At 38.9% G+C, this 23,363-nt stretch overlaps 2 protein-coding genes across 4 annotated transcripts in view; one reads left to right on the forward strand and one right to left on the reverse strand.

The window, feature by feature from the left end:
• Nucleotides 1-320: 320 nt before the first annotated feature.
• vwa2 (von Willebrand factor A domain containing 2) lies at nt 321-18,536 on the forward strand. The gene is made up of 14 exons (XM_065262840.2): nt 321-438; nt 3,969-4,029; nt 7,340-7,414; nt 7,931-8,064; nt 8,312-8,421; nt 12,400-12,594; nt 13,141-13,274; nt 13,351-13,480; nt 14,651-14,706; nt 14,802-14,909; nt 15,489-16,067; nt 16,143-16,694; nt 16,784-16,906; nt 18,279-18,536. Exons 1-14 carry the CDS (start codon nt 352-354, stop codon nt 18,416-18,418), a joined length of 2,484 nt encoding a protein of 827 aa, XP_065118912.2. The 5' UTR covers nt 321-351; the 3' UTR covers nt 18,419-18,536.
• An 808-nt stretch (nt 18,537-19,344) lies between these two features.
• afap1l2 (actin filament associated protein 1-like 2) overlaps nt 19,345-23,363 on the reverse strand; it is a 46,075-nt gene continuing 42,056 nt past the window's right edge. For all 3 annotated transcript variants that reach the window (XM_065262547.2, XM_065262546.2, XM_065262545.2), the window contains exons 18-19: nt 21,466-21,609; nt 19,345-20,477 (exon numbers count right to left, since the gene is read on the reverse strand). In XM_065262547.2, the coding sequence (XP_065118619.2) occupies nt 20,451-20,477; nt 21,466-21,609 (171 nt within the window). In that variant the 3' untranslated portion in view covers nt 19,345-20,450. The remainder of the gene's footprint in view (nt 20,478-21,465; nt 21,610-23,363) is intronic.

A 23,363-nucleotide genomic window follows, 5' to 3' on the forward strand; every position in this document is an offset into this window, starting at 1 on the left:
TGGGTTTTTTTATTGAATAAAAGCCACATTGGATACATTATCAAGCACAAAAAATAAAAAATAGAGGTTTTATTTTAATATACAAAAAATTCATAAAGAAAAGCTTACGGGAACGGCACATTGAGTATAATTACTAAAATCTTGTTGATTCCCTCTTGCCAAGCCTCATAAAATTATTCTCAATAGCTGCTTCAGTAGACATGAGGCACAACTTTACGTCTACAATACTTGATACATCTACACTAAAAATGATTAAATAAAAACCGAAGGCGTCAGTTTTCTTCGATTTGGCATACCTTTTAACCACAACTATCTGGTCTGATGAAGTTAGTGCGGAAGTAGAGATAGCAGATGAGAGCACAATCTCCCGTTCACTTCCATCTGCTGCTTCGCACACAGACGATCTGGTACCTGCGGCGGACGCGACCCATATCTGAGGTAAAACTGCTGTTTCTACAATGTAAAGCTGTGTATTTAACTTCAGAAACCGATGCATGACAGGTATTGTTTCAAGAAAATTGCGCGACAGTTATTTTTTACTTAACGGGTAACTTTTACGTCGCTAGATGCGTGCATTGGCTCTAAACCAACTCTGTCACGAGAGCTTTTAGAGCCAAACTTGTTGCATGTGTTGAAAACTATTAACAAACACATTTATGTGAATATTAAGATATGAAGAAAGATACTTGTGCGTTTTCAAAGGATTGGGGTTACAAAATATGGAATAATAAAGCAAGAATAATAATTGGGGTTTACGTCACGGTTCATGTCAGGCTATGCGGTGACGTCATATGTTGTTTAAACGCAGGTGATTATTTCATTTTCACCTGAAAATATTGTAGTATACCCAAGTATTTAATGTAGTAGTTGTGAAGTGAATAATCAATATTGTTACACTTAAATGTGGTTCAAGCACACCACAGCATCTAGGAATTTTACTTAGTAAGTAACCTATACTACAGTTTACTTAAATACGTAGGCTGTCGATTGCAAGGGCAGTTAGGGTACAAATGTGTAACAATACCGAGAGGCATTACGTTACATGTGGATAAAACTAAACCTTGCCTACACTTGCAAGTAAGTTAGATCACAAATTAACTTGAATATAATTTGTTAAAATACGGACTGCTTCAGTAGCTTTTATCAGAACCACCAAAATAGTTTTCGCCTTTCATCCTCAAACTCTCTTTTCATCTGCTGTGCATCCCTAGATTAAAGAGGAGCATTATTATTATCCTCAACTCATTTCGCAGCTGCATGTACACCCTTGTATTTCTACAAGCATTGTAATGTAGAAGCTCAATGTATATATGTTGTACGTTTAAGATATAAGATTTGTATTAATGTACAGTAGTGTTTGCAACTCATACACTTGTTGAATTTCTATAGTAGTATTCAGGTGTACCTGCAGGATCAAATGTATTTTTTAGGGTTAACTGGTTGTCTAGTTTTGATTCCTTGGCTCTATCAAATACTAATATATTTAAGAATCTTTGACTCAGACTGTCAGCTGTTAGTCAAGGTGATTGTATGGCAAGGTTGTGAGGTGCTTTTAGAGAGACCGCTAGATGTTTATCAACCTCAAAAAAGTTTCTAGAGCTGTCTGCTGACGTTCATTCACTAGCAGGAAATAGGCTTACAACTTATCAAGACAAGATTTTATCAAAGCCCCCCAACTTCCCATGTGGCTGTCAACAAAGTCTCTTTCTTAATTGCTTAATGAAAATCCCAATAGGTTTGATCTTTCCTAGATTCTATCTTGAAAAATGTCAGGTGGCATTCCTAGCGTTTCCTTTCTTTAGTGAAGCTCTTTGGGTATCTTAACAAGTCAAACTGTGTGAGCGAGACCATAAAAGAGTTATTCTCTGAAGACTTCACGGGTCACAATTACCTCAATAGTCACTTCATTTTACTCAAATGCTGAGAACCGCTCTTCTTTTAAAACTGCACTTAACACCTGGAACCTGACAAATCAGATACCCCGCCTGCAGACATAACACACATAGCAATGTGGGGTATTGACTTGCTCATACTCTTTTAATGCCTCTCGCAAGTTTAAAGAAAGGATTTCACAATTGTCTTTGACATAGTCTCAGGCTTGAAATCCTCTTTTATCAAGACTAAATTCTTACAGATCTGTAGATTTGGATAAACCACATTAAATGGGGGAAGGCTTGCACAATGGATGTGTCTGTTTGAGGTTTTTATTCCGATAAGACTCCTAGATAAAACAAGCATACGATGTACAGTAGACAGCAGGTATGTATTCATTAAATAGATTAAATCATGTGGTTAATACATAATTCAATTGGAAATAAGTACAAATTCCAAAAACATTGCTGGTATAAATGGTTTGTACTGTAGAGCAAAATGGGTACAGTACTGCTGAGATTAAATCCAATGGCAGTGAATAACTCCCTGGTTTGGTGTATTCAGTTGGCATCTGATTTAATCAAAAGTTTGACTCTTAAAAATGCGAACTTTGACCCTGCACCCTGAGAATGTGACAAGGGAGTATAAGATTCAGTTTCATGCTGTGTTTCTCCTTATATTACCACCGCCTCCACCTTTCTCAAAACATAGATGGGTAAATGATTAGTCAGCTGTGACTACAGTTTGTCAGACTTAAACTTGAGCTGTCAGTGAAGGAAATGAGTTTAATGGCCCTGTCCTAAATGGCACACATTGTGTTGTTGCCTTTATTATAGGTGACCATTTGTCAGTTTATGATTGAGGGACTTCCAGAAGCTCAAACGTCACAAAGACTTCAAATTGACATTGACAACAAAAGTATCGAACACAAGGGGTTAAAGGGATACTCCACTTTTTTTTGAAAATGGGCTTATTTTCCAGCTCCCCTAGAGTTAAACTATTGAGTTTTACCGTTTTGGAATCCATTCAGACCATTCCCGGGTCTAGTGGTACAGCTTTCAGCATAGCTTAGCACAATTCATTGAATCTGATTAGACCATTAGCATCGCGTTCAAAAATAACCAAAGAGTTTCGATATTTTTCCTATTTAAAACTTGACTCTTCTTGTGTGCAGCAAGCGCAATGATATTACGCAGGAACCGAAAATAGTCCCATTGGTAACTTTCAATAGCTGGGGACTATTTTCGGGCACTGGGTAATATCATTGCGCCTCCTGCAGTCATGGTACGTCAGCAAGGTCCTTGATTATTACAACAGAATGAGAGTATAGTTCCTAGCCATATTGGCCTAGAAAATTGCAACTTTAAATTTTCCGTCGTTCTTAGTACACAATGTAACTACAGAAGAGTCAAGTTTTAAATGGGAAAAATATCAAAACTTTTTTGTTAAATTTAAGTGCGATGCTAATGGTCTAATCAGATTCAATGAATTATGCTAAGCTATGCTAAAAGTGGTACTGCCGGACCCGGAGATCGTCTGATTGGATTCCAAAACGGTATTGTTTAACTTAGGGGGAGCTGGAAAATAAGCTTATTTTCAAAAAAGTGGAGTATCTTTTTAACCCCATGTGTTCAATACTTTTGTTACAGAAAGTTTAAAAAAAAGTGGAGTCCCTTTAAGCGTGGAATTTGACACTTATTTAATTAATATTATGTATTTATGTAGAATACCAAAGCTTTGCTGACTGGTAACGTTCTCACTTATCACAACCTCTTGACTGTTTAGGTCAGTTCCTCAGCCATGAGTCCAAGTTTTTGTAGTCTTTTTGATCCTGAAATAGCCCTTAGTTAATCTGGCTCTGTCCTTTTTTTTGTTATAGTTCATTGTTTGTCTGACCAAGGGCCCTGAAGGTCAATAGCCCTTCTAACCTTAACTCCCACAATGTCATGAGTGACATTCCAAGCAATCTTTCCCTCCTGAATTTGTTATCGTTTGTAATCTCTCATTTGCTTTTCTCTTTGTTTATTGTATTTGCTCAGTAGTTGGCCACTTAAACCCTTCCAAAGAAATTGATTCTCGTTTTGTTCACATTTCAGGGCTCAAAAATGGCTTGCTGCAGTCGAATGAATGTCCTTCTCATGCTCCTGTTTGGTCAAGGTAAGCAGAAGTGACCTAAGGACTTTATTATCATTCCAGAGCAATGGATTATTTCGCATTTTAACAATGTTTATGATCATTATCAACACAGTCTTTAAGGATTTATCTGTAAATAAAGTGTAATGCATGGAACCACCAGTGACTTTCGAATTGTGTCGCCCGTCTCTTTCAATGAGGTCTTTAGGAGGCGTTTCTAATTCTAGTTGTCAACTCCACTACTTCACTCTTACTGGTAGTCGTTCATAATTTGCATAAAGTTAACATTTTCTTAACTTTGTCGCGTTGCTGGACACCCCCACTTCCTGTACCCCATTGTCACTGTCGCCGAAAGTTCCCAAAGCTTTCATTAAAATGAATGAGATCATGTCACTCTGCTCCTGGTAGTCGGTCTGAACGGGCTTTAGAGGTCATAGGTGAAGGCTTAGTTGAGCTCCCACCCCAAACAAGTTCCAGGTAGCTGTTAAAGCAGTATTTATATACAACCCCATTTTGAAGTGGGTTATACTTATGTGCCACGCACCTGGTTTTTTAGTTGCAAAAGGTCATGGGTTCAATCCCAGGGAACACGCATACTGTTGTAATGCGCTGTAAGTCGCTTTGAATTAAAGAGTTTGTCAAATGCATAAATGTAAATGTTACTGACGTTGATTGGTTTATCTGAAATCTGAATAGCCCCTTTAGCCCTCAGCTAGTCATTTTATTTCTAATCAGACTGATGGAGGCAAAACAAATATGTTTCTTGTAATATTATTTATTATTGTTACATTGTTGTTTTGCTCAGTGGAATTTCTCTGGAGGCGTAAAATCTGAATTGAGATGTTCTCCCATGAACACATTAACCCATGTGTTCCTCAAGCATTTTTCCCACTATGTTTTTCAGCAGACACTGGACACGTGCCATAAATCTTGAGTAGGGATTTAGTCTTTCGGTCCGGAGTGTGTAATTTCAGCATGATCTGATATGAGTTGGCTTGTCTAGAAATGTAGATTGCTAAAGAAGTTAAGTTAAAATATAAAAGATCGACGCTGGTCATAAAATAAACATGAAATAAATTATATTTGCTGTACATATTTTAAAGATTTAATTTATTGTTATTACATTTATAATACGGTTGATACAGTTTGGAGTATACAGTATGGGAACAGTGTTGTTGCTAAACTAGAAGGCAACATAAAGAAAATATTAGTTGTAGTAGTTTTGGTTTTCTTTTGCATTTATTATTTTAGCTTGAAGTTAAATGGGATCGTAAATCTACTGCACATGAGTTTGTCACCAAGTTAAGTTGTAATTCTTTCAGATTTTACTGCAGGACATGCACATGTGTTTAAAGGGGACATTTCACAAGAGTTTTTTATGATTTAAAATAAATCTTTTGTGTCCCCAGAGTACACATGTGAAGTTTAAGTTCAAAATACCATACAGATAATTTATTATAACATGTTAAAACTGCCACTTTGTAGGTGTGAGCAAAAATTTTCAGTTTTTGGATTTGTCCCTTAAAACGCAACTGATTGTGGTTTGTTGAAATTGAAACTTGTACTGTCAATTCTTTTCTCTCTTTCTCTCTCTCTCTGAACTAAATGGCAGTGTCGTAGTTAGATTAAGGCGTGGTATTATTATTAAAAATCCCCTTCTGACATCACAAGGGGAGCCAAATTTCAATTACTTATTTTTTCACATGCTTGCAGAGAATGGTTTACCAAAACTAAGTTACTGGGTTGTTCTTTTTCAAATTTTTTGGCCCAATTATAGTCTTCTTTAAAGTCTTTGTTGTAGGCTTCATTTGGTTTTAGGCTTCATTTGGTCTGTGTAGAGATATTATACACAAAGTGATCTTTAGAAATGAAAATATTTTTTTAAGTAAATCAATTTATTATAGGATTTTGTTTAAAACACATATGTGATCCTGTGGCCAGTTGCATAAAACTTAAAGACTAGTCTTAAAAGTTAGTCATGAATTTTTTTCTTCAAGACTGATCATAACTGTTTTAAGTATGTTACATAAAAAGGTAGATTGGTCTAATTTAAATCCAAATAATAAGACTGATTAGCACTAACTAAATGGTTGTTAGTTAGAATCATTCTTAAGACGCAGTCTTAACGTCACGGCTATGTTTTTGGAACCGGCCACTGGACCACAAAACCAGTCAAAATTAGCATGGCTATATTTGTAGTAATAGCCAACAATACATTGTATGGGTCAAAATTATCTATTTTTTTTTGCCAGAAATTATTAGTATATTAAGTAAAGTTTATGTTCCATTAAGATATTTTATACATTATTTTTCCTACCGTAAATATATAAAAATGTATTTATCATATGTGTTGCTAAAGACTTGGTCAACTTTAAATAGGATTTACTAAATATTATGATTTTTTTGCACCCTCTAGATTTTTACAGCCAAAAATTGTCCTATTAACAAACCATACATTAATGGAGAGTTTATTTATTTATTTTATAAAAAAATTACCCTCATGGTTTTGTGGTCCAGGGTCACTATGATGTTTGGCTGTCCAATAAAAGGATATTTGGGTAGTAATTCTTGTGAGAATTGGGGTGACTCTGGATTATCCACATCTGTTTAAACGCCACCATCAATGGATCAACCCATTAACATTTTATGGCCTCATCATTTTTCCCTTAAGGACCTGAAGCCTCCTGCCCATCATTCTGCAGGTTTCTTAGGCCGATAACTGTTACCATGGTGAGGTGCTGAGAGCGGCCCTCCTCATGATGTCATGAGGAGACAAAAGCACATGAACTATGGGCGTACTTCGCTTCTTTGGAAGATACTTTGCTCTGCCCTTCTCAGCCCTGGGCTGTTCACATGGCCCCTGCGTCTAAAACAGCAATTGTACGCATTAGACCGTTGTTGCTCACTCGAGCGGGAAACGCAAGCCTGTTACGGGCCGGATTGACTGTTCTCTTCACGTCCAGTGGGTGTGGCTGAAATGCCGATCGCTTTAAATTATCCCCCTCTAAAGGATGTTTAGCACCAGTCGTCTGTTAAAGGGAACAGGTTCCATACTGTCTTGGGGTCAGGGGTCATCGCTGTTATCTAGAAGATGAGCTTAAATTACTCATTTGTGTACCCTGTTGACATTGACACAGCCTGAGGGAGTAGTTGGGTTACTCTTACCAAAACATGTTTATATACCAGTTTATATATTTTTTGTTATTTAAAGAAAGAAAATGAAACATAGAGACATGTTCTTAAGTTTGACATGAACTGAGTATTTTGTGTGCATGTGGGTGTTTGTACTGTATGAATTTACAGTGTTTTTTCTTTGTTTCATCTCACACTATAGTTTGGTCCATTTATGCTGTGCTGGAAATACAGACGGATCATGAAACCATTATAAAGATCAATGCTGCTGGAGAAAGTGAGTGAAGGGCTTATTTTTTAAATTCTTTTCAAAACATTTTCAATGCAACATTGTGGTGTTTATGTGCACCAATTGGTTGCATTATTGATATGTGTTTATAAGTATGTTTGTGTGTGAGGGGAAACCTGTGTTTGTGTCTATATGCCTGTGTTTGCTCTTGCAGACAAAGGCATGCCGCCTGCCTGTGTCTAATCGGCGTCATTATGACAGGCGACGGGTACGAACATGACAGCTACATGGATTATAATTTAGCCTGTTGACTAGCACAAACTTGCTGTAATGTGTTTTTGAGTATTTGTCTCTGTCAGAACATGCCACAGGCGACGGCTAAGCTTTTTAAGTGTGTCAAATACAGGCCAGTGTTTCTTAGTCTCGCTGTTTTACATCACAGCTGTGTTGCGTTTATTGTGGCTAATCCTATTATGCATGACTTTTGTGTGCTTATACATTTGTGACCATGGTACGGCTAATTTCTAGAGATGAAACTTGGATGTTTTTTTTCTGTGTGGTCAGGGATGCAGTGCTCCGCAGCCATGGATATACTGTTTGTAATGGATAGCTCATATAGCGTCGGGAAGGGAGGATTTGAACGATCACGGCACTACATGTTGAAGCTGTGTGAAGCTCTTGACATCAGCCCAGACAAGGTTAGGACTCACATAAACAATGTAGTGTTAAAGGTATAGTCCACCTTAAAAATCATATGTCATTTGAAACCTGTAAACAACATATTTATCCGTGTACTTATACATAAATTGGGACATCATGGTCACCATTTACTTTCATTATGTGGGACATTTTGATTTTAATATTTGCATGCTTGTTTTTTTAGCATCTGGCATCAGGGTTTTCATTTTAAGTGCTGTTTTAAGCTATTTGCTCTGTTTTGGCCAGGTGAGGGTTGGCGTGGTTCAGTTCGGTTCAACGCCTAAACTAGAGATCAGTCTAAACTCCTACAACAGCAAGGATGACCTGAAGAAGCGCATAAAGAAAATCCACTACAGGTATTGCGATTGTGTACTAACTTAGGGCATATGCACTTCCAATGTATGTCATTTTGTGACGAGAAATATCTTGCACTATTACTTTTAGCATTGAGACCATATTAACACCAGCCCATTTTCATGATTTGCATATAAAAAGCATGCAGTGTAAAAAGTCGTGCAATATATACGCCACATTTAAAATTTTTGTGCATATGATACTCCAGTACTTCCTGTTCACTTAATACAGCACATCTTTTCGTATGACTTTATGTATTGGTTTTTCTTTTATTTCTGTTTTTGTACCATTTTTACTTGGGTTTGGAGTTAGAACTACTTTTTGATACATAAAACAATGGTTCTCAAACTGGGGTCCGGGGCCACAAGGGGGGCCGCGAGACAGAGCCAGGGGGGCCCTAGTTTTATGACATTTTATAAAATACATTAATTTATCATGAATTTTGTGTAATTAACTCAAAAAAATAAGCCTACTAACCAACATCACTGTATAATTTAATATATTTTGTTTAATTAAAATGTAACATTTTAGAACTGTTTTTGTCATAAATTTTCTTTGGGGGGGGGCCGCGAAGGAATGCACCGTATACAAGGGGGGCCGCACGCAGAAAAAGTTTGAGAACCACTGACATAAAATGACATCCAAACTAAAGGTCTTCTCGAGTCCAAAGATATGTACTAGACACGAAATGACCGGAAACACGTTATACCCGAACCCGATGTCCATAAATACATTTTTTTTTAAAGAAAGACCCAACCCGAGACAAACCCGAGAAAATAAGTCCAGAGTCCGACCCGAACCAGTGGCATTTTTTTTTAACCCGACTGGACCCGAATGTAAACGGCACCGACGTATGTGCAATCTGCAGCCCCACACGCAGCAGTCTGACAGAAAGAAACCCAGCTGGTCTCGCGACCAATTTGTCGAGCTGCTCCATTTGTTTTACTTTGTTATCTGACGACGGCACCAAGGTAACCGCTAAAATGTAGGCTACATTTAATATTGACTGCCATGTTTGTCTCAAAAAAAATTAACCTACCGCCAGCCACACAATGTCTTGGCAAACAGAGGAGGTTTGCACAGAACATAGATGCACACACGCGAGAGAGTTCGGGTCTTCGGGTCCGTTCGGCAAAAAACATTCATTACCCAAACCCGATGCTGCTATTTTTATTCCCGACCTGTGTCCGAGGCACTCTTGAAACTTTTAGACCCGAACCCGATCTCGGGTCGTACCTCGGGTTTTTGGATCTAAGTGGACCCGTGAAGACCTCTAATCCAAACCCCAATTCCGACCCCAACTCCAAATGACCATGGTTTAAAAATAGACAAAACATTTTGAAATCTATATATTAAAGGGGACATATCATGAAAATCAGACTTTTTCCATGTTTAAGTGCTGTAATTGGGTCCTGGGTGCTTCTATCAACCTAGAAAATGTAAAAAGGATAAACCCAGTAACTTAGTTTTGCTAAACCATTTTCTGCAAGCATGTGAACAATAGGTAATTGAAATGTGGCTCCCCTTGTGATGTCAGAAGGGGATAATACTACCCCTTAATCTGCACTATGTAACCACGACACTGCCATTTAGTGCATAGTTCAGCTCATTTGCATTTAAAAGGACACACCCAAAAGGCACATTTTTGCTCACACCTACAAAGTGGCAATTTTAACATGCTGTAATAAATTATCTATTTGGTATTTTGAGCTAAAACTTCACTTACATACTCTGGGAACACCAAAGATTTATTTGACATCTTAAAAAAGTCTTGTGAAATGTTCCCTTTAAATGACATCCTGAAGCAAATCCCAAATCCACCTTTCCACTGCACACGACATACGGAAACGACAGTCAGAGTTCTCCTCCTAGTGGCAGTCGTAATGAAGTTTCGGTTTAATCGTATATGGGAGAGAAGCTCATTCCAGCGCAAGAGGCTTCATTCTAATATTTTTACCATGGTGGAATAAATAAATGAATGCAAATGAATGAAACAATAAACAGCTATGCATATATGACAAAGATTGACAATATTTTTTGGAGAGAACATATGAAGACAAGATTAAAATAATAACATACACAAATTAAATTAATAATGTATTTATTATCAGTAATCAAACGTTTTTTTTAAGGATTCAAGTGTTACTAATAAAGTTAAACAAAAATTTTACCTCACACACAGTTTATAAAAGGAATACAATGAAATACATCACTTCCGGTCGGCATATCGCATGCGGTTTGGTCGCACAAGTTCAAATTTTTTAACGTATCCAACGCTCAAAACGGATCCGAAATTTACGCATCCGCAGGTGGTCGGCACTTCACGCAGCCCCTTTGCGACTCTCCATAGGAAATTAATGACTTCCGGTTTATAGGCCGACGTTTGTCGTGTGCAGTGGAAAGGGGGCTTAACCCCAAACCCATGCAACAATGGTTTAAAAATTTGAGAAAACAAAAATCAACGCGAAAAGATGTGCCCTATTAAGCGAACGTGAAGGACTGATGTATCAAATGCACGTAAAATTAGAAATTTGGCGTATGTATTGCACGGCTTTTCACACTGCGTGCTATTTATACACACTTTATGAGAATGGGTTGTCAACACCAGTGGCGGCCGGTGACTTCTTTGTTACGAAGTTCATCACAGCATGTATGTAGCCCATCATGTGGTGGTTCCTTTTTTTCAAAATACTGTATGTGTTCTGTGCATCGAGTGATCCTATGTGCATCACGTGTCTTGTCAAAATAAGTGCCTGCTGCAGATGCGTCTAAAGGGTTTATACTAAAAGAGACGCTCGCGTTTGCCAGCTTTAGGGAGTATCTTGTGTGTATTTTATGAACATGAGGGCCTCTTTTATTATAAAGGGTTTTGACGTGTGTGCAGCAGGCACTTATTTTGGCAAAAAACGTGATGCACATGGTTTACATGGCGCAACAAACACATATTTTGAAAACACAAGCAAAACACATGAAACACATATTTTGATTTAGCGCCCCTCGAATGAGCAGTCACGAGCCGCCACTGGTCAACACAGACACAAGGACCTGTGTTTACACTGTACACCGTTTAAAACCATGTGCATGTGTATGTCAGCATGATGGTGAATTAGTATTAATGGTTTTATTGTGGTAAAGGATGCGTGGGGTTCCGTAATGACTGATAGCAGATTTACATTGTGAGCATGCAGCTGCCCTGAACCACATCACCCGGTCAGGACATACCACATCTCCCTCGACAGGGTGTGAAATTACCGTTTCGGATTCCCACCACGTAAAAACATCACCACTTGTCTGTTAAGCTGAACAACTGTAAGTGTAAATGATGGAGAAGAGATCAGTTGTGCACATGCCTCCTTACTACACTGGTACTTATTTTATATCTCTGCAGGATAGAAGAGATTATGTATTTTCGCACTGGATAAAGAAGCTTTGTTAGGAGGTGTCAATGAAAAGTGTAGATTTTGAAAAATCTATGTTATACAGTTTGACAAAATCTGATTGTCTGACATACTGTAATGTAGACAGGGTCCAACAATTTTCCAAATCTGCCAATTACATGTAAATTATGCATACATTATATTGCATTGTTTTTGTATTTTTACACTACCAGTCTAAAAAACAAGATATATATTTCATATGATTTAAAGACATCTGCTTAAATTTTTTTAATTAGATTTGTAGAAAAACAGATTGTGTCTATACTGGAATTTCTTGTATAAACCTAAGAAGGTTGAGTTGGTTTAGTTTCATATGAATGGTGCATTGAGGACATAGTGTAGTGAAGGTAACTAAAGGGTTCTGTGTTAACTTAATACTCTTAGAGAATCACTGTAGTTCAAATTAATAACAGATTAGAGGGATTCGGTGAACACATTTTGAGTTTGTGTGATCTCTGGGAATTAAATGTTTGACCTTGGTGTTACAAGCGTAATAATTGACTCTATTGTGTCTCTGTTATAACCTGTCTCTGTTTTGCTCAGAGGCGGCAGCACGCAGACAGGTCTGGCTCTGAAGTTCGCTCAGGGGAAGGGATTTTCCGGCGGACACAATTCCACAGTGCCACGCGTCGCCATCCTTTTATCCGACGGAAAGTCCCAGGGGGCCGTACAACTGGCAGCCTCAGAGCTTAAGACCTCTGGGGTGGTTCTGTTTGCGGTGGGGATACGTTACCCCAGGTAACACATAACAATTGTGCAAAAATAGTCCCTTTACATCTTAAATTAATGCCTGGTGGGGTGAATGTAATGAAAGCAAATAAGAATATTTCTACCCTTACATATTTTGATTTAAATGAAGCAAATAGGCCAATGCAATATCCAGATACCCATGGATGGCATCTATTCCTATTATTCATGGGCAGGTGCTTCCGCTGTTTAAATATTTAATACCCAATGCATAAATGTGCTGACAGCTCTCTGGCACAGGTGTACTACACTGACAGGCGTGTTTTGTACACTAAAAGGCTGCTGACATGCCTATAAATCTGGATCTTTTTTTGATGAATGATACAGCTTTAAGCTTGTTCAGCACCATGTGCATTTGAATATCCAAATATATCAGCAGTTTTTGATTTATTTATGAATGAACAAAAATGTTGTTATTTGTCTTTTTGGTGTAGACTAGTTCCAACTGAAAGGTAGATTGCATTTATGTATTTGGCAGGTGCTTTAATCCAAAGTGGGTTCCCTAGTATTTGAACTCCCATCTTTTTTCTCCTCAAGGTGGGATGAACTTCGTGACGTGGCGAGCAGCCCATCCGACTCTCACGTGTTTTTTGCGGAGCACTTCAACGATGCTGTAAATGGATTGCTTACTGCCTTCTCCACCTCATCATTCGCCTCAACCATTCCCACAGGTAAACCTACCCTCACCTTGGACTCCATCAACAACTTTTGCGAGGTGAATATGTGCTGTGATGTCTGTGTCTGCAGGGTGTAAGGTGGAGTCCTATCCATGTGTGCAGAAAACCCTGGAAACTGTCAGGGAACTTCAGGGTAACTTCATGTGCTGGAAAGGGTCCAAAGGATACTCACCATACACCTCTCTCTGTTCTCATTACAGGTAAATGCATGTGTATGTTAGGGGCACCCAGGATACCTCATGGTTCAATTAGATTTACATCAAGATCAAAGATTCTTTATTTGTCTTGATGTCGAGTTTTGAACTCGGGATCACGTCAGGTTCACGTCGGGTTTTGACGTAAATCCAACGTTGGTTTTAGGTCGGGTTTTGACGTAAATCCAATGTCGGGTTTTGACGTAAATCCAACATCGGTTTTACGTCGGGTTTTGACGTAAATCCAACGTCGGTTTTACGTCAGGTTTGTGACGTTAATCTAACGTTGGTTTTACGTCGGGTTTTGACGTAAATCCAACGTTGGTTTTAGGTTGGGTTTTGACGTAAATCCAATGTCGGGTTTTGACGTAAATCCAACGTCGGTTTTACGTCCGGTTTTGACGTAAATCCAACGTCGGTTTTACGTCGCGTTTTGACATTAATCCAACGTTGGTCTAAGGTCGAGTTTTGATGTAAATACAACGTTAGTTTTACGTCGGGTTTTGGCGTTAATACAACGTTGGTTTTAGGTCCGATTTTGACGTAAATCCAACGTTGGTTTTATGTCGGGTTTTGACGTTATCCAACGTTGGTTTTACGTCGGGTTTTGACGTAAATCCAACGTTGGTTTCAGGTCGGGTTTTGACGTTAATCCGACGATGGTTTTAGCTCGGGTTTTGATGTAAACCCGACGTTGGTTTTACGTCGAGTTTTGACGTTAATCCAACATTGGTTTTAGGTCCGATTTTGACGTAAATCCAACGTTGGTTTTAGGTCAGGTTTTGACGTATATCCAACGTTGGTTTTAGGTCGGGTTTTGACGTAAATCCGACGTTGGTTTTACGTCGGGTTTTGACGTAAATCCGACGTTGGTTTTATGTCTGGTTTTGACGTAAATCTGACGTTGGTTTTACGTCGCGTTTTGACATAAATCCGACGTCGGGTTTACGCCGGGTTTTGCTGTAAATCCAACGTTGGTTTTACGCTGGGTTTTGACGTCAGTCCGACATTGGGTTTTGACATCAGTCGTCTGAGCTTCTTGTATTTGTTTTGTATTATTTTATGTGTTTGTTCTGCTAAAGGCACTTTTGGTATATGTTAAGGCTTTATACATATAAGGTGCAACAATTAACAGAAATATAAGGAGTGAAACTGGTTTCGCCTTGTATGTTCCAGGTATAACAGAGTTTACAAGCAGCACCCTGCTGTCTGTCACAGAACAATATGTCCAGGTAAATTACATCCAATCAAATTTTTTTTATAATTGTATATTTCATTAACAAATCCTTGTCACTGAGTTAGCACTAAAGATCTCATCTCTCCTCAGACCCCTGTGACTCACAGCCCTGTCATAACGGGGGGACGTGTGTTTCAGAGGGCCTTGAGAAATATCGCTGCGAATGTCCTGCGGGCTATGGCAGTGACCCTAACTGTGGTGAGTTAACATTCACCAGCTTGTTTCCCACACTTTCCACAGCCTATCTATTCTAATCTAACAAACCAAGTGATAATTTCGCCAGATTGTCAGGGCTCTGACTTTAGAACACATAGACTCAAACACTTAGAAAAGCTAGAATAAGGTTCCCTTATATATCTTTTACAACATTGACATAAAATACTCCAGCCAATCAGAACGTGATGACACACCTGACCTCCTCCTGTCACTCAACATCACAGGAAGGGGGTTAGATCAGATGACCTCACCTGCACCGTGAAAGACGGAGCGTTCTGTTTGTTTATGCTGCTCGTACCTGCATTTTTGTCTGTTAATAGAAAGAAAGGCACGGAGTGATGTGTCTTGACTCGCACCCTATCTTTAGTCTCAAAAATAAACAGTAGATTACACAGAGGTGGTACGTTACTGTTTATTTGTTTCAATCATGAAACCCTGTTTTCGTATATAGCACAGTTAGTGAAGCACTGTGTTCACATATGAGTTTGATTCCTGGGAACACAAAAAATATATACCTTGAATGCTTTGTAAGTCACATTCATAATCATATCATCTTTCCAGCTCCCATGCTAAGTTTTGACTGCTCGGTGGATGTTCTCTTCCTGGTGGAGGGCTCCACCGCTCTCACCCTGGAGGGTTTTTTGCGCTTCAAGTCTTTCCTGAAGCGTTTCTTGCAGGCAGTGTTGAGTTCTGAAACCCCTGTGAAGATGGGCTTGGCCCAGTACGGCAGTGACGTGAAGATGGAGGTGAAAATCGGAGAGCACAGGGATCCTGCCAAGCTGATCCAGGCAGTTGAGGGCCTGCAGCACCGCGGTGGCCAAGCCAAGACCGGAAATGCTCTCCGTTACATCACAAGCCACGGTTTCCAAAGCTCACCTGTCTTTGCCGACGTCCGGGACGACCTGCCGAGAGTAGTGGTGCTGCTCACTGGGACGCCTTCTGTGGACCCCGTGGTGGAAGCGGCCAAGTTTGCACGAGACAGAGAGATCTTTATCATTGGTCTAGCACCAGAAGGGATGAAGGCTGAAATCAACAACATCACCGGCAACCCCCAACGCACCATTACGTTCCAGTCACCTGACAGATTGAGCGCTAAGATCCCAGATCTCAGAGCCAAAATTTGCAGCGTGGACAACCAGGGTAGGGATCCGAGAGATCTTAATTCGCACATAAAACGAAATTTCGAATCATACTAAATCTTTTTGTCTTTTACAGGTTGTCTCGGTCAATCGTTGGACCTTGTCTATGTGCTAGATGCCTCCAGTGGCGTAGGCAAGGACAATTTCATCAACCTTCAAGAATTTGTTCAGAGCACCTCAGTGCAGTTCGACATCAATCGAGACGTGGCTCAGGTGGGGCTGGTGGTCTACGGGAGGAGACCCGTCACGGTGTTCGACCTGGACAAATACGAGTCAGGCTCCGCTGTGCTCAAGGCAGTAGAAGATGCGACTTATCTCGGCGGGAAGGCGTCCACTGGCTCTGCCCTTCTGCATGTGCACTCCCAAACCTTGACAGTGGGAAAGGGGGCTCGGCCAGGGGTCAACAAGGCCGTAGTGGTGCTGACTGACGGGACGGGGGCAGAGGATGCGGCTGTTCCCGCCCAAAAGCTCCGTGACAATGGCGTGTCTGTGTTTGTGATCGGCATCGGGGACGTACAGCAGGAACTTCTTTTACGCATCGCCGGTTCTGAAGATCACATGATCGTCATACCTTTCTACGATGACCTGAAATATTCAGAGGATGTGCTGGTGCAGATGGTTTGTGCAGGTCAGGCTTATCTCAAATACTGTTCGGACATAGATATTTCAAGTTTTGAGTATTGAGTTTATATGATGTTCTGTGTAATTCCTCAACAGATGCAAAGAAACCTGTTAATCTGTGCAGTCCAAACCCCTGTATGAATGATGGTGTCTGTGTATTGCTCAGTCGCAGCTATCGCTGTGAATGCAATGGATGGAAAGGGCCACACTGCGAAACACGTCAGTATCTTTAAAGCTCACATAACACAAGCTGTTAATGCTAATCTCATGTTAATCTTGAGTACCTATAGAGTAGGATTACATTCTTTATATATACAAAGAAACGTTAGTTTTATCAGATTTATAAAAGAAAGATCAGCTATGACGATGAACACAAGCTTCTAGAGGCGTACCGAGGGCGGAGCGAGTCGTGAGCAATTTTCCAACTATCTTTGGATATCTATCTACATGTTACATTATATGCACTTACGCGCAGATTGCCAACAAAACACAGACATTTGATGCATTTTTACTTACCGCCTGCGATTCCAACATGTTAGTCTTTACAGTTGAACACAATTTTTATGACGTTGAAAGTCAAAATTCTGCTTTATATATTTCTAGCAGTGGCAGCCAGTGACTTCTTTTTCAAGGGTGCACGATGCGAAGCTCGTCACAATGTGTATTTAGTCCGTCATGTATATGGTTTGTAATTTCAAAATATGTGTTCGGCACATCATGTAAACTTATGTGCATCACTCGTGATGTCAAAATACGAGCCTGCTGCAGATGCTTCAAAGGGGTTTATGATAAATAAGACACTCACGTTTGCCAAATACTCACTTAATCTTATGTGTAATCAGAGTTTAGTGTTAAGTTATTGTCCAGCGAGTATTTCGTGAACGTGAGCGTCTCTTTTATCATAAATCCATTTTGGCGCGTGTGCAGAAGGGACGTATTTTGACATGACGCACACAACGCATATGACACATATTTTGAATTTGCTGCCACTGATTTCTAGTAAAAGCATTAACACTTCAAAATTCATAAAATGTATATTCATCTGTGAAGATTAACTTGTTGGGCAAACATTGGTATTTAACTTTTGTTAAACACAGAAATAATCGCGTAATTCAAAAATCTATGGGAAAAATAAATGGGATTTTTGTTGTGGGAACCAGTGTCCCGCTTACTTTCAGATTGGCCTACAAAATACGTCATTCCTGCAGCACACTATATATTTATAGAAAAAATACTGTCAGAGCCGATGGTGTAGTGGGCAGTACTCCGACATTAGTCTAGATACACTTTTGGTCACCCAAATTCAAATCCCAGCTTAAGGGTCCTTTGCCCATCCTGTACCCTCTCCACCCTGTACTTTCATTACATTACACTATCTATCAAATAAAGGCAAAAAATGCCCAAAAATATACTGATACTGGTCATCATTCTGACAATTTACTATTCATTTCCAATATGCCTTCAAATAGCCATTCACATGCCATTCATTTTTCTTTGACTTAAAAAACAAATATAATTTTGGTGTTTTATAGAATTTGGTTGCAGAATATATTCAAGTGTTTTTATTTATGTATTTTTGTCTTCTTCACAGGAATCAGAGAGCAGCCATCCAGAGGAGATCTCGCCAAACCTGCAGCTTTAAGACGTCATCTGCACAAGAGTGAGAAAGAGCTGCTGCAACGCTACCGAGCACATCGCAAGAGACACACATCCAGAACACATCACAGATAAAAACATTCTGTATAAACAGAGCCACAGTTCAAAAATAATACTACTACTCTATAAAGATTGTCAGCATGTCAAACAGAAGAATAGATTTAAAGGATTAGTCCATTTTCTTAAAAAAAATCCAGATAATTTACTCACCACCATGTCATCCAAAATGTTGATGTCTTTTTTTTGTGCAGTCGAGAAGAAATTATGTTTTTTGAGGAAAACATTCCAGGATTTTTCTCATTTCAATGGACTTTAATGGACCCCAACACTTAACAGTTTTAATGCAGTTTAAAATTGCAGTTTCAAAGGACTCTAAACGATCCCAAATGAGGCATAAGGGTCTTATCTAGCGAAACAATTGTCATTTTTGGCAAGAAAAATATGCACTTTTAAACCACAACAACTCTTCTTCCTCTGGTTGTGTGACACGCCAGCACGACCTCACTTAATACGTCATCACGTCAAGAGGTCACGGATGCGTATGACGTATGCAAAACTACGCCCCAGTGTTTACAAGTGTGGAGAAAGAGGACCGTTCTGACGTTGTTGTACTAAAATATGTTTAACTAATTAATGTCTTTGTGTCAGTTTATTGTTTAAAATGTTCCGCAAATGTGCGTTTCATATATGTAACACGTGACCTTTTGACATCATTACACAATTACGTGAGGTCGCGCTGGTGCGTCACACAGACGGAGGAAGAAGTGAAGTTGTGGTTTAAAAGTGCATATTTTTTATTTTTCTTGCCAAAAATAACAATCATTTCGCTAGATAAGACCCTTTTGCTTCGTTTGGGATCATTTAGAGTCTTTTGAAACTGTGATTTTAAACTGCATTAAAACTGTTAAGTGTTGGGGTCCATTAAAGTCTATTAAAATGAGAAAAATCCTGCAATGTTTTCCTCAAAAAACATAATTTCTTCTCGACTGAACAAAGAAAGACATCAACATTTTGGATGACATGGTGGTGAGTAAATTATCTGGATTTTTATCAAGAAAATTGACTAATCCTTTAAGGTTCTCATGCATAGGACACTGCAAATTCTCAGGCACTTTTCATTACACATGATGAACTCATGCTCACATATTGTATATTATAAATGTTGTTGGTGCCTTAAATAGGATTTAAAAAATATATATAATAATTATAACAATATTAAGGGATTGTGATGCTCTCTGTGTTAAGCCCCAGATGTTTATTGTTATTGTGATGGTGTATAGGAATATTATAGTGTTTATAAGCACTAAAGACCTCAATGGATGTGTTTTTTTTTTGTATGGGATTTAAACCTGTTTGAGATCTTTTGTATTTGTGTTACAATAAGCCTCTTATAGGAGGCTCATATTTTTGTAATATTTATTTGTATTTTTTCTTAGTTAACGCTATTACATTTTGTTTCAAACCTTTGGTTTACATTAATGCATTTTTTCAGTTTGGTGCCACCTGCAGGGTGAATGTTTGGCTGGTCACAGTACTGCATTGTCAGTACAAACTTTTATTTGAATAAAAGTGCTAGCGTACAAAAAACACTGTACGGATATATATTCACATCCTGGCTATCAGCATACATAATTCAAGCTACAATGTACCAGACGTACCAAAATGGCAGATTTTAAAGTCTTTACTGTGAAAAATAGTGGTTTTCCAAGGTCATTTTTGGTCTCTTTTAAGCATAATGGGCCCAACGTTGTATTACACAAAAATGTTTTTTTAATAAAATCCCTTTTCTTACATAAAAATAATCTAAAAAATAGATTTTAATTCTGCTGTTGTCCAGTGGCATTATTTGAAAGGGTAACATGGGCAGAGACAAAAACATTGTCAGCATCAAACAAAAATTTCGGATCAGCTGCCCGCAAGCACCCAGTACCGTCTCGATCTCTGTTTGCAAAGAAGCAGGGTATAAGAGAAGGGTGTGGCTTCAGGGGGCGGAGCCTGCAGGTCATTGGGCACACCCTCTCTCCCGCTTTGCTTGAAGCATTTTTTTCTTTAGCAGTCATTTGAGCTTTGGCTAAAAAGTCTATTTGCTCTCTCCATTCCCATCTTCTTAAGTTGTTGACTTTTTCTCCCATTCCTGCACAGAGGATGAAAGTTTTATTTTAGAAGCTGATGACTTGTTTAACTGCATTTGAGAAAGATTATATAAGTTTATATAATGTGCTAGTGAAGATATCAGATGTCTATCTAACAAATACTATAATACTGATTTATTACTGTATATACTGTACGTGACCCTTTCTGTGATATCCAGGTTACATAATTCACAAAATCCAATTATGAGATTATGAGCATTAAAGTTTGATTTCAATCACCGTTTTTACAATAAATTGACTTATTTAGTAAATACCGGTATTTAAAAATATCTAGGCTACTTCTTTACAGTATGTTGTTTACATTATATAAAATAATTGTGTGTATAAAACAGTAAATCACTAAAAATTACTTTAGCTGGGTTTTCACAGGAAGAGTCATATTAATATAACAATGAATTAATTAATATAATTAATGATTAAACTTTCAAAGTATTTGCGTACTTTCAAGTATCATAAAATTACCATTGTACATCAAAAGACCAGTACTTACCTTTCAATATTTATATTGCTATGACTATAATATATGTAAGGAAAAATTGACGACAGGCTGTTGAATTATTCGAAAATAAGGCACACCCAAGGTGGTAATGCACGCTGTGCATTATTTTCAAATAATTCAGTGCATACTGCTCCCAGTAAGATCGAGCAAATCACTCCGCCCAAGTAGCAATGATTCACCTTCTGAGATATAGTTCCCACTTATTGGGAGCAGTATGCTAGCTGGAGCCATTCACTTCCAGTCTTTGTGCTAATCTAAGCTAGCAGGGGCTGCGTCAGACAGAGTTACAGCATGCACGGAGATGAGAAAGGTATGTATGGACTTATCTAACACTGGGGGATACGGTGAATAAGCTAAATTCCCAAAATGTGGGCGTGTTCCTTTAAGGGAAAAACTTAAGGTGCTTTATGCAACCGGACCCAGAAGCTAAGCTCTCTGTAATGGTAATGAAAGCCTCATTCGATTTTTACCTTGGCCTTCTGCAGAACGTTTCCTTTGCTGGGTGCCATGATGGACATGGGTCTACTCTTCAACGCTGTGGCTGAGTTGACAGGTGAATCTCCATTGTCGATGGGAATGTTCGGAGAGGGGGTGAAAACCGGTGCCGTCTTGGGCTATAATATACAATAGAACATATACATTTTCCCATACAAATACTTTGGAACAAGAATACTTAACTATCATTAAGCATGCCAACTAAATGTTGTGCATTATCATATTGGTATTCCCAAACAACGGATAAAAAATCCATCTATTGTACACTTGATTTAAAGGTCCAGTGTGTAGACTTTTAGCAGCATCTAGTGGTGAGACTGTGAGTTGCAACCAACAGATTAGTCCATAGCACACCCCTCCCTTTCGAAACGCATAGTGAAGCTACGGTAGCTGCCACAGGAGAAACAAGTCATCTTCTGAGATGCAACGTAGTGACAAAGCGCTCTATAGATCAGTTTGTCTATTTAGGGCAGGGGTGTCAAACTCAAGGCCCGCGGGCCAAATCCGGCCCGCCCCCTCATTTCATCTGGCCCGCGAGAGTTTACAAATTATGTTAATTATGTGGCCCGCGAGAGTTTACAGATTATTTTATTGTTATTATAAGTTTTATTTTTGCAGGTTATTTCCTATATAGATTTTTTTAGCAGCCACCAAAACAAATTTTTGTCCCGCCAAAGTCTTTTTGTAATGTAATTATAGTGATAATGTTGATGATTGCATGAGAGAGAACGAGCAGTGCCACGCACGCGCACACTACTAGAGTGGGCGTGTCTGAATGCGAACGCTGCAGCCTCCGGAGGTCCCATTTCCAGGCTGCATACGTCATCAAGACTGACTTATTTCAGAATATTAACAATTATAAAGTTAAATATTATTCTTTGTTTATAGTTAATAGTTGTAATATGCGCATGACTTGCGAATGTAATGGTCAGTTAACTTAAAGGGCGTGTTGCAGGTTAACCACCACTGTCGATTAATGGGTACATAAATCACTCAAGATATGTGTATAATTTTTAAAATGTCTCAAAAATGGTCTTAAAGAACACTTTTTTTACGTTTTTGGTATTAACGGTTTTTTTACGCAATTCTGCGATGACGTCACGCTGGGGAGAAGTGGAGAAAGCCTCAGCCAGAGCCATAGAGATAGATGAGACATTTATTGCTGTTTAATACTTGCGTATACAATTTGGAAATCATATATACATCGTAGGAAATATATAATGTGTTATACTGCAAAGTTACCATGCTAATTATTATTTATGATATCTGTGGAGATAAATAAAACTTCGCAAATCTGCTGATTTGATCCATTCATGTCCTGACCACCAGGCTAGAGATTTTTAAACATCCTTAATCCACACTTACTAGTCTATCAAATAATATCTCAAATATATTGTTTTGTGAAATAAAAGGATGCTTTGTTATATTGTTTATGCGATTATAACGAATCACACGATCATTTTATACGCAGCAGTCAGCAGCTGCAGCACACTCGGACCGCATACATAACGTTACTGTAATAAACAGGCGTTCGGCGGCTTTTTACATCACGACAGACTATGCCATTTGAGGAGGAACCGCTCATTGATCACCGTATTTTTATCAATCCTGTACATGTTTGGACCTGCCGAACAGGTTGAGCACTTTCATATACTTTGTTGAGCAGAGAGGCTGCACTTTGACCAGCGGGCTGCGGGAACCGGCGCACATCACGCCGCCAGACAAGGTTGTTAACTCGAAATGTATAACTATTATCAGATCGACCCACCGGGAAAGTCCCGACTCTCTCGATTGCCATTCCGCTACTGGCTGTAAGAAAGTGAGTGCGTTTGGGTCGCTGGTCCCCGCGAACAGATGTGACATGCCTCACTCA

This window comes from Paramisgurnus dabryanus, chromosome 1 (assembly GCF_030506205.2).
Source record: "Paramisgurnus dabryanus chromosome 1, PD_genome_1.1, whole genome shotgun sequence".
NCBI lineage: Eukaryota > Metazoa > Chordata > Actinopteri > Cypriniformes > Cobitidae > Paramisgurnus > Paramisgurnus dabryanus.